The sequence below is a fragment of the Populus alba genome, chromosome 3, assembly GCF_005239225.2.
Source record: "Populus alba chromosome 3, ASM523922v2, whole genome shotgun sequence".
NCBI lineage: Eukaryota > Viridiplantae > Streptophyta > Magnoliopsida > Malpighiales > Salicaceae > Populus > Populus alba.
In genome coordinates, this window is record NC_133286.1 from 10,750,843 (window position 1) to 10,763,127 (window position 12,285).

Genomic DNA, 12,285 nt, shown 5'->3' on the forward strand with positions numbered 1-12,285 from the left:
CATAAAATTGTGCTCTCATGTATATATATGTATATATATAGGAGAAAACACATAGTTTAATGTAGTCTTTTATTTGAAAGGATATGTTAGGGGTAATATCTATCTTCTCTTTAAATATAATTAACTCTTTACTTGAATATCTGAAATCAATATTTATTTTAGAATTTTTAGTTTTTTTTTTAATTACTAGCTATTCTATTTTTAAAAATTTTAAGAGATTTCAATTGCCATGTTAGGTATGACATGTAGTGGTAGGATATCAAGTAAAATTATCAATAATATAAATAAATATTGAGAAAGAAAATGGAACACGGTAAATATAAAGTTCGGCTTGATCTAAAAAGACATATCCTTGAGCTGGTATTTGGATTGGAGTAAAGCCACTGAAAAAACAAGTATAAGATAGATAGATATTTGAATTATTTGATTTGTAAAGATATTTTATCTCTATTATATTATTATGTATCACATGAACTTATCTTTTAAAAAACAATAGATAGAACTTAAAATCTTAAAAAACAACGATGATAGGATTTTTTTTTTTATAGAGATTTTGGAATTGTGATTGTACCTACATTTAAAAAAAAAATTAAATTTTTTTTATATGTTTTGGATCGTTTTGATGTATTGATATCAAAAATAATTTTTTTAAAAATAAAAAAACATCATTTTGATGTATTTCGACATGAAAAGAACTTTAAAAAACAACTATAACTATACTCACAAACAAGCTAAAAACACAATGATATTATAATGGTGTTTGAGAGTGTAGATATAGTTGTTTTTTAAAATAGTTTTTACTTAAAATAATATATATTTTTTTATTTTTAAAAAATATTTTGATATATCACGTTAAAATGATCTAAAAATATAAAAAATATTAATTTGAAAAAGGTTTTTTTTATAAAAAATTATTTTTAAAATATAAAAATAAACAGTATCTATTTCTTCTAGACTAGGGGTCTTTGAGATAAAAGTGCTAAATTTAAATCTAAAAGGTACTTGCCATTACTCCTTCATCACATGTGAACAACTTTGTTGACACGACACTTGATCTATAAATGCCACGCTAGTATGCCTGTTACAATGAAATCAATATATGCACTTTTTAAATTACAAAAAATGTGATTTTTTGATTAATAATCTACATGTGCTCGGTTAATTACAACTCCTTTATTTCTATTTTTTTAGGATTTGGTGCTTTTTTTATTATTTTTTTTTGTCATTGGCACTTTGTAGATTTTTTTTAAATTTTATCTTTGAATCTTAATTTTTCATGTGTTGTTTTTTTTTTTTTACTCATTCTTTTAGTTTTTGATTTTTTAAGCCTTTTTGTGTAATTTTTATTGGTTTTAAATTTCACCCCCAATCTAAATTTATGGATTTTTTTTAAATTTGGTCCTAATTTTTTTTTTCTTTTCAATTGAACCCTTCAATAAAAAAATTATTATTTCTCTCTAATTTATTTTTTAATTTGATTTTTATTCTTATTCTTCACTTGCTATTTTTGGTTTTGAATCTTTTTGTATGATTGATTAATATTAGTATTTTTTTAAATGACTTATTACCTATCAAGTTATCTCAATCACATGATATAGGTAACAAGTTTGGTGGATTGATCTGGATTGACTCGCTTTTTATTACTCAAATTAAATGTTTATTTATTTTTTTATTCATTCTCATCATTCTAGAGGTATTTTTTTTTCCAAGTTGTATTGTTCATTATTTTAATTTACATACATACATACATACATATAATATATATATATTATCATTATCTTTTATTTAATTAAAATAAAATCAACCTATTATAGGGGTTGGAAGTAGGACTACTGCACAAGTTGTTGATTTTTTTTATAAAAAAAAACACAATTGCAATGCCTTAATATATTTTTTATAGGAAAAAAAAAATACAGAACCTGTGTGCCGTAGTATTCACATGTCTCTATGATACTAGAGTCTTTGAAAAAGGATACATTGGTTAGCACACAAGGGCTATTGGATTAATATATTACTACAATTGAATCTCGATCTTCATCTCATAATAATAATAATTATAATAATATAAAAAAATAAATAATTATAATAATATTTATTGTTATTGTTATTGTTATTAGCACTAATTATGAAAATATAGTTTTACTCCATAATTTATTTATTTGTAAAATAAAGATGTATGATTATCTTGAGAAAAAAAAAAAAAAAGATTTTGTCAATCAATAAAGAGAGCCAACCTACACACCCTATGGGAGAGCAAGAAGCGAAAAAACAGAAAAAAGAGCACCTTCTCTTTCATATCTTCAACTCCCACTTCCATCATGAAAATAAAAAAAAGCACCACCAAACCCTAAGTCAGTAAAATAAAAACATTTCCCACATTTAATTTCCTTTTCCTCTTTCTCTCCTAATCTCTCCCGGTGCGACTGGATCTGAGTGCCTATCTTTTAAAAACCCACCACTTACTTCTTCTTTAGTTTTTTCTTGGATCCATACCACAGTATTCAATTGAAGGGTTTCTTTTTTCTTATCTTTCATGAATAATACAGTTAGAGTTTGGAATCTGAATTCTTGAAAAATTAAGGGGGGAGTTCTTGGTGTCAGGGTTTTTCTTTTTTGTTGGTGGGTTGATTCTAATCCCTTTTGTTTTGGATTGGAGAGAGCGAGAGAGAGAGAGAGAGTTGTTGTTGTTGTTGTTGTTGCGTCTGTGTGTGGCTAAGGGTAAAGAGGAGGAATCTGGAGGCAGCCAATGCCATATTTTGTGGATTGCTACTTAGAGAATTTTTCGGTTATTTTTGGAGCACCGAAAAGTTTACAACTTAGAGTAATTTCCTTGAAACCATTATCAAACGATGTCTTGGGCAGGCCCGGAAGATATCTACCTCTCTACTTCTCTTGCTAGCTATCTTGATAGTAAGCTCTTTCTCTTTCCGTCTCTTCCTCTCCCTTTTGCAGTGTTCTTTGGATTGTTTCTGCGTTTAAAGTAAACTTTACAAGAATTGCCTAAAAATAAGACCTTTTTTTGTATTCATGTCAAAAAATTGGAAAAAGTAGTTGCTTGCATATGTTTGTGTTGATGGGTTCTACCACTTTTTGTATTTTGTTATTGGAATTGTTTGGATTTCGTCAAATCATATTGTTTATCTTAGCAAGATTGTGCTATTTTGTGGTTGTTTTGATTCCGTATTGAACTTATTGCTCACTGCGTTTAATACTTCAATTGGCTTATAGTTTTTGTTCAGTTGAGCAGAGTTGTAAAACAGTGTGTTCATTAATCTTGATTATTGCTCATAATGTAATTTTGTTTCTTCAGTGCAGTTTGGTTCTTGTTTTTTTTTTTTTTTGGTGAGGATGCTTTTGGTATCGCAAGAGCTAATTTATTTCATGGATTTGTACTCTTTAACATGCTGTTATGGAAAATGATTAGGGCCATTTTTCTTCCAATTGAAATCGGTGGACATATCTCAGCATGGCCTTAATGTTTTGGCCGTGGTACTGTTTAGTAGCGTTTCCTAAAGTTTTTGCATCCGTTTCCTCCTTGCTCAAGATTCTGGAATGAACTGTCGATGAATGGTCTAACAGCCTTTTGTTCTAAATACAAGTTGGGAGCATTGCTTATTTGCTTTGGCTGTTGTTGAACTTTCCTGATATATATTGCTGAATCCAAGTACATTCATGCTTGTTTGAGGCTTTGTAATCCAAAATGTTGCAGTTTGTCAAACCCGACTTTGGGATATATATGTGTGTGTGTGAATATATATATATTCATTCAATTGAAATTGATTTGAAAGAATGTATTAAAATAATGGGTTATAAGTTATGCACAGGATGTATGCCAATGAACTAAAATGGGTTCATGGTCCTATGTCATCCACATTTTCTTTTGTAGAGTTGTCTTGATGATTTCCAATTCTAGTAGTCATGTTTGATATATGAATGAAATTGAGACATTATAACACTAGAATTTTGCGCACCAAAATTCTGCATGAAATTCAGATACAAAATGGATTAATATATGTGTTCTGGACTTTTGAGTACTTTTTCTTTGTTCATATTTGATTGGGGTCTCGTTCTTTTGTTCATGCTTCAGAGAAGCTTCTTGTGCTTCTACGAGATGGCCGAAAGCTCATGGGAATACTTCGTTCTTTTGACCAATTTGGTAAATTTTCTACTTCTTATTGTTCCTAGTTTTACTTGCTATTATATTTTTTCTCTGATGTCTGAAAATATAAAAATTTACTGTGTGCAGCCAATGCTGTTCTTGAAGGTGCATGTGAAAGAGCTATTGTTGGCGACCTTTATTGCGACATCCACTTGGGTCTATATGTAATTCGTGGCGAGAATGTTGTCTTAATTGGGGAGCTGGTACAATTTGATTGTTTCTTTGGTTGCTGTGAATATATTATATGGTAGCATACTGTATGGTATTCTTCTACAATTTGCATTTTGCTCTCAGGATTTGGAGAGGGAGGAACTTCCACCGCATATGACTCGTGTTTCAGAAGCAGAAATTAAAAGGGTAAGTGTTCCTCAATTTGGTATTTTGTTGATAAAGTTAACTCCAAAGACTGATAGATCACTTGAGGCCCAAATAACTTTCATCCTACCAATTTTTTTCTAGCATAGTCTACAAAAAAATTGTTAAATCATAAACTTGATAGGTCTGGAAGCTGGCTTTGTGGTATGACTTTTGACATTATGGGGAAGGTTTTTGGACACAGCAATTCCCTGAAGGGGACAATAGGAACATAGCTTTGTATGTGCACAACTGCGCTCTGACTTGTGGTTCTGATGTTAAATATGCTAAAAATAAGCATTTTGTTATTAAATGGCTCATTGATGTTTTTCTCTAATCATTAACTGAACTTTCTGACTGACTTTTTTTCTGCCTCCATTATATTGGTCAAGTTCCTGAGTGATGAGACATGAATTGTATTTGGTGATTTTTTCCTCTTGAATTAAACACTTAACTTTTAGCTTTGCTGATCATTCTCCAGCTAGTACTACACCCTGCCTATTGAACCTAATTTATTCAGGTCTTAGAACTTTATTCCATTTTAACAAATAACATCCCTTATTTTCCTTCTAAATATAATCGTGATGTGTGTGAGGGTAAAATTATGATGTAAGCACCGAAGCAGGTACACCCAAAGGTAACCACTGTTTTTGCGTAAAAGAACCTGGCACAGTTGCTGAACTAACAAAGAGATGTCAGAACTTCGCTCTCATAAAATTTCTCTTAATGCTCTCATCTCCTATAGAGGTCAAAGATGCTGGCTTACTTGTGATCTGTTTTATACACTGTGTTAATTTTGTTGCTTTGTAATTTTTTGCAGGCACAGAAAGCAGAAAGGGAGGCTACAGATCTCAAAGGTACAATGAGGAAAAGAATGGAGTTCCTTGATTTGGATTAGTTCATCTCTTACATCCAGGCTATGTGATCCGCACATATTTTAGCGGGCAGTGGAGTAGGTGATATGATTAGGGTGGATGTTATTTTGTCAAAGTTTCTGTAACATTTTGCGAATAATGTACGTGACAAATTTAATCAGTGCTTGCTTTCTGGATTTCATTCATGTTCGAGTTTGGATCACCGGATGTTGTGCACCGATTCCATTGACAACCAAGTTGTTCCTGCAGTTTTTCAGTTGTAATGATCCTTCATCCAGAAAATTGAAATAGCACCTCTGAAATGCATCTTTGAAGTCGTAGTTTCTCACCTTTTTTCATTACCTTAGCAGGAGGTATTTCCCTTTTTACAATTCCCTATTTCGCGCAGCTCAGGAAATTTGGGGGGAAGGTGACCAGAGTCTTGCAGGATTATATCTGGAAATAAGGTGTTTCAAGGCAGGCTTAATTTCTTTTTCTTAATTATTATTCTATAGCCCAAATGCGTAGCCGTATGATAAAATTCGATTTAGAAGCCTCAAATTCACACGCAGGGGCGGGGAGGGAGAAAGAAACCTGCTTCATTCCAACCTGATATCTTCTCGCTAAAAACTCAATTTAGTGAAGTTTAGAGGAACCGCAAGAAATCAAGGAAATAGTATCTTTTTTGTATGGAAACAGAAAAAGGTAAAAGAAGAAGAAAATGATGTGCTGCCTTTTTAGCTGACCTGTTTAGATCCGAAAGTGGGGTACTAGTATCAGCTTTACTCGCAACATTTTTTCAAGAAAAATCCCTCAACTCAAAGCTTGGGTGGCGTTCAGATTCTTTCATGAGTGTTTCTTAACATTAGCACAGTACAAGGGGTAAAATGTTACTGTTTATAAAATATATAGGAAAAGACCACAATTTAGCGAGTCACACTTCATAATTAAACACACAAGGAAAATTCACATAATAATTTATTAAATTTAAACTAAATTCATAATTTTTAAAACATAAAACATTCTAACCATCTATTTTTTAAATATTTTTTGGGTTGTGGTTTTTATCAATATATTTATTGTGCTAAAAAACTCTTTTTTTTACATTTTTTTTTTTTTATCAAAAATCACGTTCACCATGTAACAAACACATATTTCTTATAACATGAATGAACGGTATCTGTCAGTGCACCAAGATATACACACAATCCATCCTAGGAAACATATGTTGCCTCAAATCATTTGTCTGAAAAATATTATAATCACTTTTAATCATTTTCCTCGAGAAAAAGACAGTATATAAAACCAGAAACCGACAGCTTTGTTTCTTTTCCATACAATAATATACACAGAACAAACGGTACACAACAAAATCACAACAGCACACATAATCTCCCATCAATCCAAAACCCAAAAGTCAAGCATCCAATGGCTCCATCGTTTACTAGCTGCTACGTGTAAGATATATAGTATCACTTCCCCAAACCCAAAATTTAATACTCAAATCTAGCAGCTGATCCATCACTGTTAAATTCCACACTTCATTTTTACTGCTTTGACACGCTGTGTCTCTTGTTTTAGCAACTCAGCAGCAAGATCTCAACTTGCAGATCCAGAAAGACCAAGACACGTACGCAAACCCATTTTCTATCTTTCTCTGTAAGGATGTTTAGGGTCTATGAATCAATATTGTTTTGTGTGTGGCTGTTTATGAGCTTGATTGTTGAAGGTTCAGTTCACGAGTATAAAGGAGAGAGATTTGTGGGCAAAGGGAATGCCTTTGTGGTTCACGGCGGCAGTGAAGGGATTTACTCTTCTGCCTCTGAAAATGTCAATGAGAAGAGTGTCCTTCCTGCTAATGGGGACTCTTATATACGGTAATTCCATTTATTTCTCAACAATTTGTATATTTACCTTACATCTCTATGTGTGTGTTAGTGTAATTATGATCAGATCTCTTGCATCTTTGGGTATAAACAGTTATGCTTTACACATGCGATGTAGAAATGAGAACAAAAATTGGGGTTTGCCGAGAAGAACAAGTTATGGGTCATGCCAATTATATTTTTGGTTTCAATAATCTAATAACGGTATTCCATTGTGATTCAAGTTTCAGAATTGGAGTAGATAATGCTCTTGATAATAACTAATTGATTTAATGCGGTATTGAATCATGCAAGCATAGGAATAATATGGATTTGATGCTTTTAGAGCTCAGTAGTTCAAATTTCTAACCTGGGCCTCTGGTACTTGGTTCAATTTGGGACTGGTCAGGACCTTGTATTTGTACGTTAAGAAATTCAACTCATTATCATACAGCATGAAATGTATACTTTGGGTTGTTATGTTGTCTAAAACACAGCATCATGCTTTATATTTCGGTAATATTTATTCCCAATGACTAATTTTATGTGGTCATTTGTCACCAGTTTTAAAAAGATTACATTCCGGAGAACCCAGGAATTTTCCAACTTTAGTTCAGGGTTGGTACAAGCTATTGTTTTTGAGGTAGAAGATAGAGAGTCAATTGGGGGTTCTGCCTATGGTGGTCAAAGAGCTGTCTGCTGCACAGCTGATCTTGCAAAGTTGGGTGTGTGTTCAGAAGGAGAAATCATTCATCGCCCGTCAACTAAAAATCCTGGCTGGCCTCAGGTCTTTGGTGTTGCATTCTATGCAGATGAAGTAGTTGCAACATTGCCATCAAAATCAATACAGATTTCCAGAACTGGGATGTACAATTTGTATTTCATGCATTGTGATCCTAATCTTAAAGAGGTAGTTGTAGAGGGCAATACTATATGGAAAAATCCCAGTGGTTATTTACCCGGTAGAATGGCACCACTTATGAAATTTTACGGGTTCATGTCCCTTGCTTTTGTTATACTTGGATTATTCTGGTTCTCTCAGTATGCAAGATTCTGGAAAGAAGTTTTTCCATTGCAAAACTGCATAACAATGGTGATAACACTAGGCATGTTCGAGATGGCTTTCTGGTATTTTGACTATGCTGAATTCAATGAGACTGGAATTAGGCCAACTGGTATCACTGTATGGGCAGTTACTTTTGGTACTATTAAACGTTCAGTTGCACGCCTTGTCATCTTGATGGTTTCAATGGGCTATGGTGTTGTGAGACCTACCTTAGGTGGTCTTACATCAAAGGTGCTATTGGTTGGAGTGACCTTTTTTGTGGCATCTGAAGTGCTTGAATTAGTAGAAAATGTTGGTGCTGTTAGTGACCTTTCTGGCAAGGCCAAACTTTTTTTGATTCTTCCCGTGGCATTCTTGGATGCTTTCATCATTATTTGGATATTTAAGTCACTTTCTGCCACTTTAAGTAAGCTTCAGGTACCTGGTTTGCCATTCTGAGTGATGTTTATTTTACAGCAATGTTCTTTTTTTCTTAGCATGTAGTGGATACTGGATTAGATGGATTACTAATTTCCCCATGACTATTAAGGGGGTGTTTGGTCTCGTGGTTGAACTGGAGTTTTGAAAAAATTTAAACTTTTTTTTTTGCTTCAAATTTATTTTGTTTTTGTTTTTAGGATCGTTTTGATGTCTTGATATCAAAAATAAATTTAAAAAAAATAATATTTTGATGAATTTTCAAACAAAAAACACTTTGAAAAGCAATCTCTATTCCTGTCCCAAACACCCCCTAAAGCTATTATTAGATGCAGGACAACATAGCATTTCATTCTTTTAAACTTATGGACTTCATATGGTGTTAACTAAGTATTTCTCATGTTGATGTGAACTACTTTTGATAACCTCTGTATCAGATGATTTGATAACCTATAAAATCTTTTCAGAAGCAGAGCATCTGGATCATCATTCACATAACATGCATTTAAACATCAAAGTTTCTGATACTACATGTGTATGTGTTCAAACACAGTTGAAGTGAACTTAAGTAGTAACGTTTTCTTCCTCACTTGATGTCTCAGGCTAGGAGGATGATGGTCAAGCTGGATATATACCGGAAATTCACTAATGCTCTGGTAGTAGCTGTTATTGTGTCAGTGGGTTGGATATGCTATGAGGTATACGTTAATCTCTGACTATATAAGTAAAGAAGATGAGGCTTAATGCCAACATGTTTTTTTATTCTCCTTGTCACTGGACAATGATTCTACAGAAACTTATTGTAAAAGCATAAAGAATCCATGGAACTTTCTCTCACTACTTGCAATGTTTTGCTGTAAGCTAAATAAGTGCTTCTAGCACTACATAATTTGGAAGGGAACGAAAAGAAAATTCATTTTCTTTCTTTCTTTGTGTGTGTGTGTTAGCAATGTTTTTGAAATGTAAAACTATATTTGTTGCTGACTTCCATGATTTCGTAAACCATCTAGGATGAGACGGCATAGATTGTGAATAAGATAAGACAATTTGAAATTAACTGTATTGTACGAGTATAACTTTGCAGCTTTTATCAAAATTGAGGATAAGGAAGAACTGTCCGTGCAATGTTTTGCAGATCTAACTTCATTCATGGAATTTCATTGTTGCTAAAGTTTAAAGTTGTCTACTTGCAGTTGTATTTCAAGTCAAATGATGTTTACAATGAGCAGTGGCAGAATGCATGGGTCATCCCAGCTTTCTGGCAAGTCCTTTCCTTTTCTCTTCTATGCATCATCTGTGCTCTTTGGGCTCCCTCCCAGAACTCAATGCGGTAAGACAGTTCATTTGCAAGACCTTCTCCTTTTTATTCCATAATGTCATTGTTAAATCTCTTTCAACCTACAAAAGATGTTAATTCTTAATAGGCCCCAGTAATTGCCTATGAAAGCTTGGTGCTTAGCCCATGTATGAAACCGGTGTATTGAATAAGATACACTCCAGCTACCTCTGGGTATGAGAAGTGTTTTCAGTCAACTTCATTAACTGTCAGCGTTTTTAGGACAACAGGAAAATTAATGATAGAATTACAGTTTGCTTGGATTGGTATTAAAAATATGCACATTATAACTTCATAATGGCATTAAAAAAACCCTTAGATGTAATATTCTCATACCATTATATTCGTGTAAAGAGTTATGGAACTGACAACCATACCTGCCCAACATGCTTGTGCACTTGTATTCATCTTCTGCTGTCTTTCAGTTATCAAGCATTCCTGTCTTGCTGTAATAAATGGTGATTTCCATATAAACATGGGTGCATTTTTGTGCTATATGGAATGAATATCATTGTTTTTGAAAGAAAACTTGTGCTCTTATTACGGAGCACTGCCACAGCTTGGATTATCATCGTCTGAGGTCAGGACATTGACTTTGCCATATTTTTGTTACCTTCTTGCTTTCTTGACAGATACGCTTACTCAGATGATGCAAGCGATGAGTTTGACAGGGATGATGGCACTTTAACACTCATTAAACCATCCACAATACCTTCTAAGGATGTTAGAAGTTCGCCAGAACCCATACCAGTGCACACCAGCAATGGAGCATCTAATGGTGATTTGGAAGAAGATAAGACAGAATAGTGCAAGTCTCAATTCTTATGTTCTAAGGTTGGTGTTATCATCTGTTATTGTTGCAATGACCACACTAAATCTGCATCGAGAATTACTGCAGGAGCAAACTTATACAGATAAAAAGTCCGCTTTGGGGATTGCAACAGGATGACCTTTTCTTTCTTCAATTCTTGTTTATCATTCTTGGTATTTCTGAGCACTTTTTTAGATAAATTTTCTGTGTACTTGTTACAGTGATCATTGAATGTGCATTATTAATTAGTTTTTTATTCCTTTATGGTTTGTGCTTCTCCAGCCATGTTTTCGCATACGGGAAATGATAACTATAAGAAAAAATGCCATGAGTGCTTCTGGTTTTTACTTGGAAGGAAGATTATGTGGGGTTTTTGAATAAAAATATAAATAAGGTGTTTATAAATGTGTTAATGTTGTTTTTTTAAATTGTTTTTCACTTGAAAATACATTAAAATAATATATTTTTATTTTTTTTAAAATTATTTTTAATATCAATATATTAAAAATGATTTAAAAACATATAAAAATTAATTTAAAAAAAAAAATCAAATTTTTTTTGGAAATACGGTTCTAAACACAGGTTCAAATGGCCCTATACAGTGACAAATTCTCCTTTCAGAATTTATTTTGGTTCCCCACGAATGCTTGGATTTGACAGACAACATTCTATGGCAGTAAGCATCTAAAGGATTTTGCAGGGCAGGGGATTTGGCCGAAGCAAATTTGGATAAAATAGAAGATGACCGTTGGCCTGCATGCTTGTTGCTTCATAACTAACTCTTCGCATGCTTGGATTATTAGTATATAGTAAATTGTTTAAGTATTTTGATTATATTATTATCATTTTATCTGTGTTATCGTAGTCATAAATTTATAATTATGTGTATTTGAATAGATATATTAGCAGATCTCATACCTAAATAAATATTTAACCTACATTTTGTATATTTTTATAGTGTTTTATTTTATTTTTTGCCAATTTGATATCAAATTTTAAATCTGTGTATAAAATAGAAAATAAAAAATTGTACACTTGGCATAAAAAAAATATATCATATGTTCACTTTTCATGCATTAAAAAAAAAAAAGCTAAAATCACGTTGCACATTTAAAAACCCCCCCCCCCTTTTTTTTTTTTTTTTTTTTCTTTTCAATTTTATTCTTTTTTCTACTAAGTTATTACAATACAAACGTGAACATTTGAATTTTATTATATTTGTATTTGATTTTATAAGTATTTATTTTTGTTATCACATAATTAAATAAAAAATAGATTTTTTTAAAAATAAAATTTTTAAACCTAGTAGTGTCCATTAATTGGATCACGAATTTGATATATTAAATTGTGAAACTTTGATCAATCTAATATGTTATTATTTTTAAAAAATATAAAAAAAGATCATTTTGAATTTTTTTTTAAG

At 32.3% G+C, this 12,285-nt stretch overlaps 2 protein-coding genes across 3 annotated transcripts; both read left to right on the forward strand.

The window, feature by feature from the left end:
- Nucleotides 1–2,237: 2,237 nt before the first annotated feature.
- Nucleotides 2,238–5,569, forward strand: LOC118037992 (sm-like protein LSM1B). Its single transcript, XM_035044201.2, has 5 exons — nt 2,238–2,910; nt 4,088–4,156; nt 4,247–4,362; nt 4,454–4,516; nt 5,334–5,569. Exons 1-5 carry the CDS (start codon nt 2,850–2,852, stop codon nt 5,409–5,411), a joined length of 387 nt encoding a protein of 128 aa, XP_034900092.1. The 5' UTR covers nt 2,238–2,849; the 3' UTR covers nt 5,412–5,569.
- A 1,223-nt stretch (nt 5,570–6,792) lies between these two features.
- On the forward strand, nt 6,793–11,775 carry LOC118037993 (uncharacterized). Of its 2 annotated transcripts, XM_073408095.1 has the most exons (6): nt 6,793–7,244; nt 7,797–8,715; nt 9,318–9,413; nt 9,909–10,045; nt 10,684–10,885; nt 11,563–11,775. In XM_073408095.1, exons 1-5 carry the CDS (start codon nt 7,033–7,035, stop codon nt 10,856–10,858), a joined length of 1,539 nt encoding a protein of 512 aa, XP_073264196.1. In that variant the 5' UTR covers nt 6,793–7,032; the 3' UTR covers nt 10,859–10,885; nt 11,563–11,775. The 2 variants fall into 2 exon arrangements, with proteins under 2 accessions (XP_073264196.1, XP_034900093.1); XM_035044202.2 differs by lacking the exon at nt 11,563–11,775 and having other exon boundaries at nt 6,798–7,244; nt 10,684–11,122.
- The last annotated feature ends 510 nt before the right edge of the window (nt 11,776–12,285 follow it).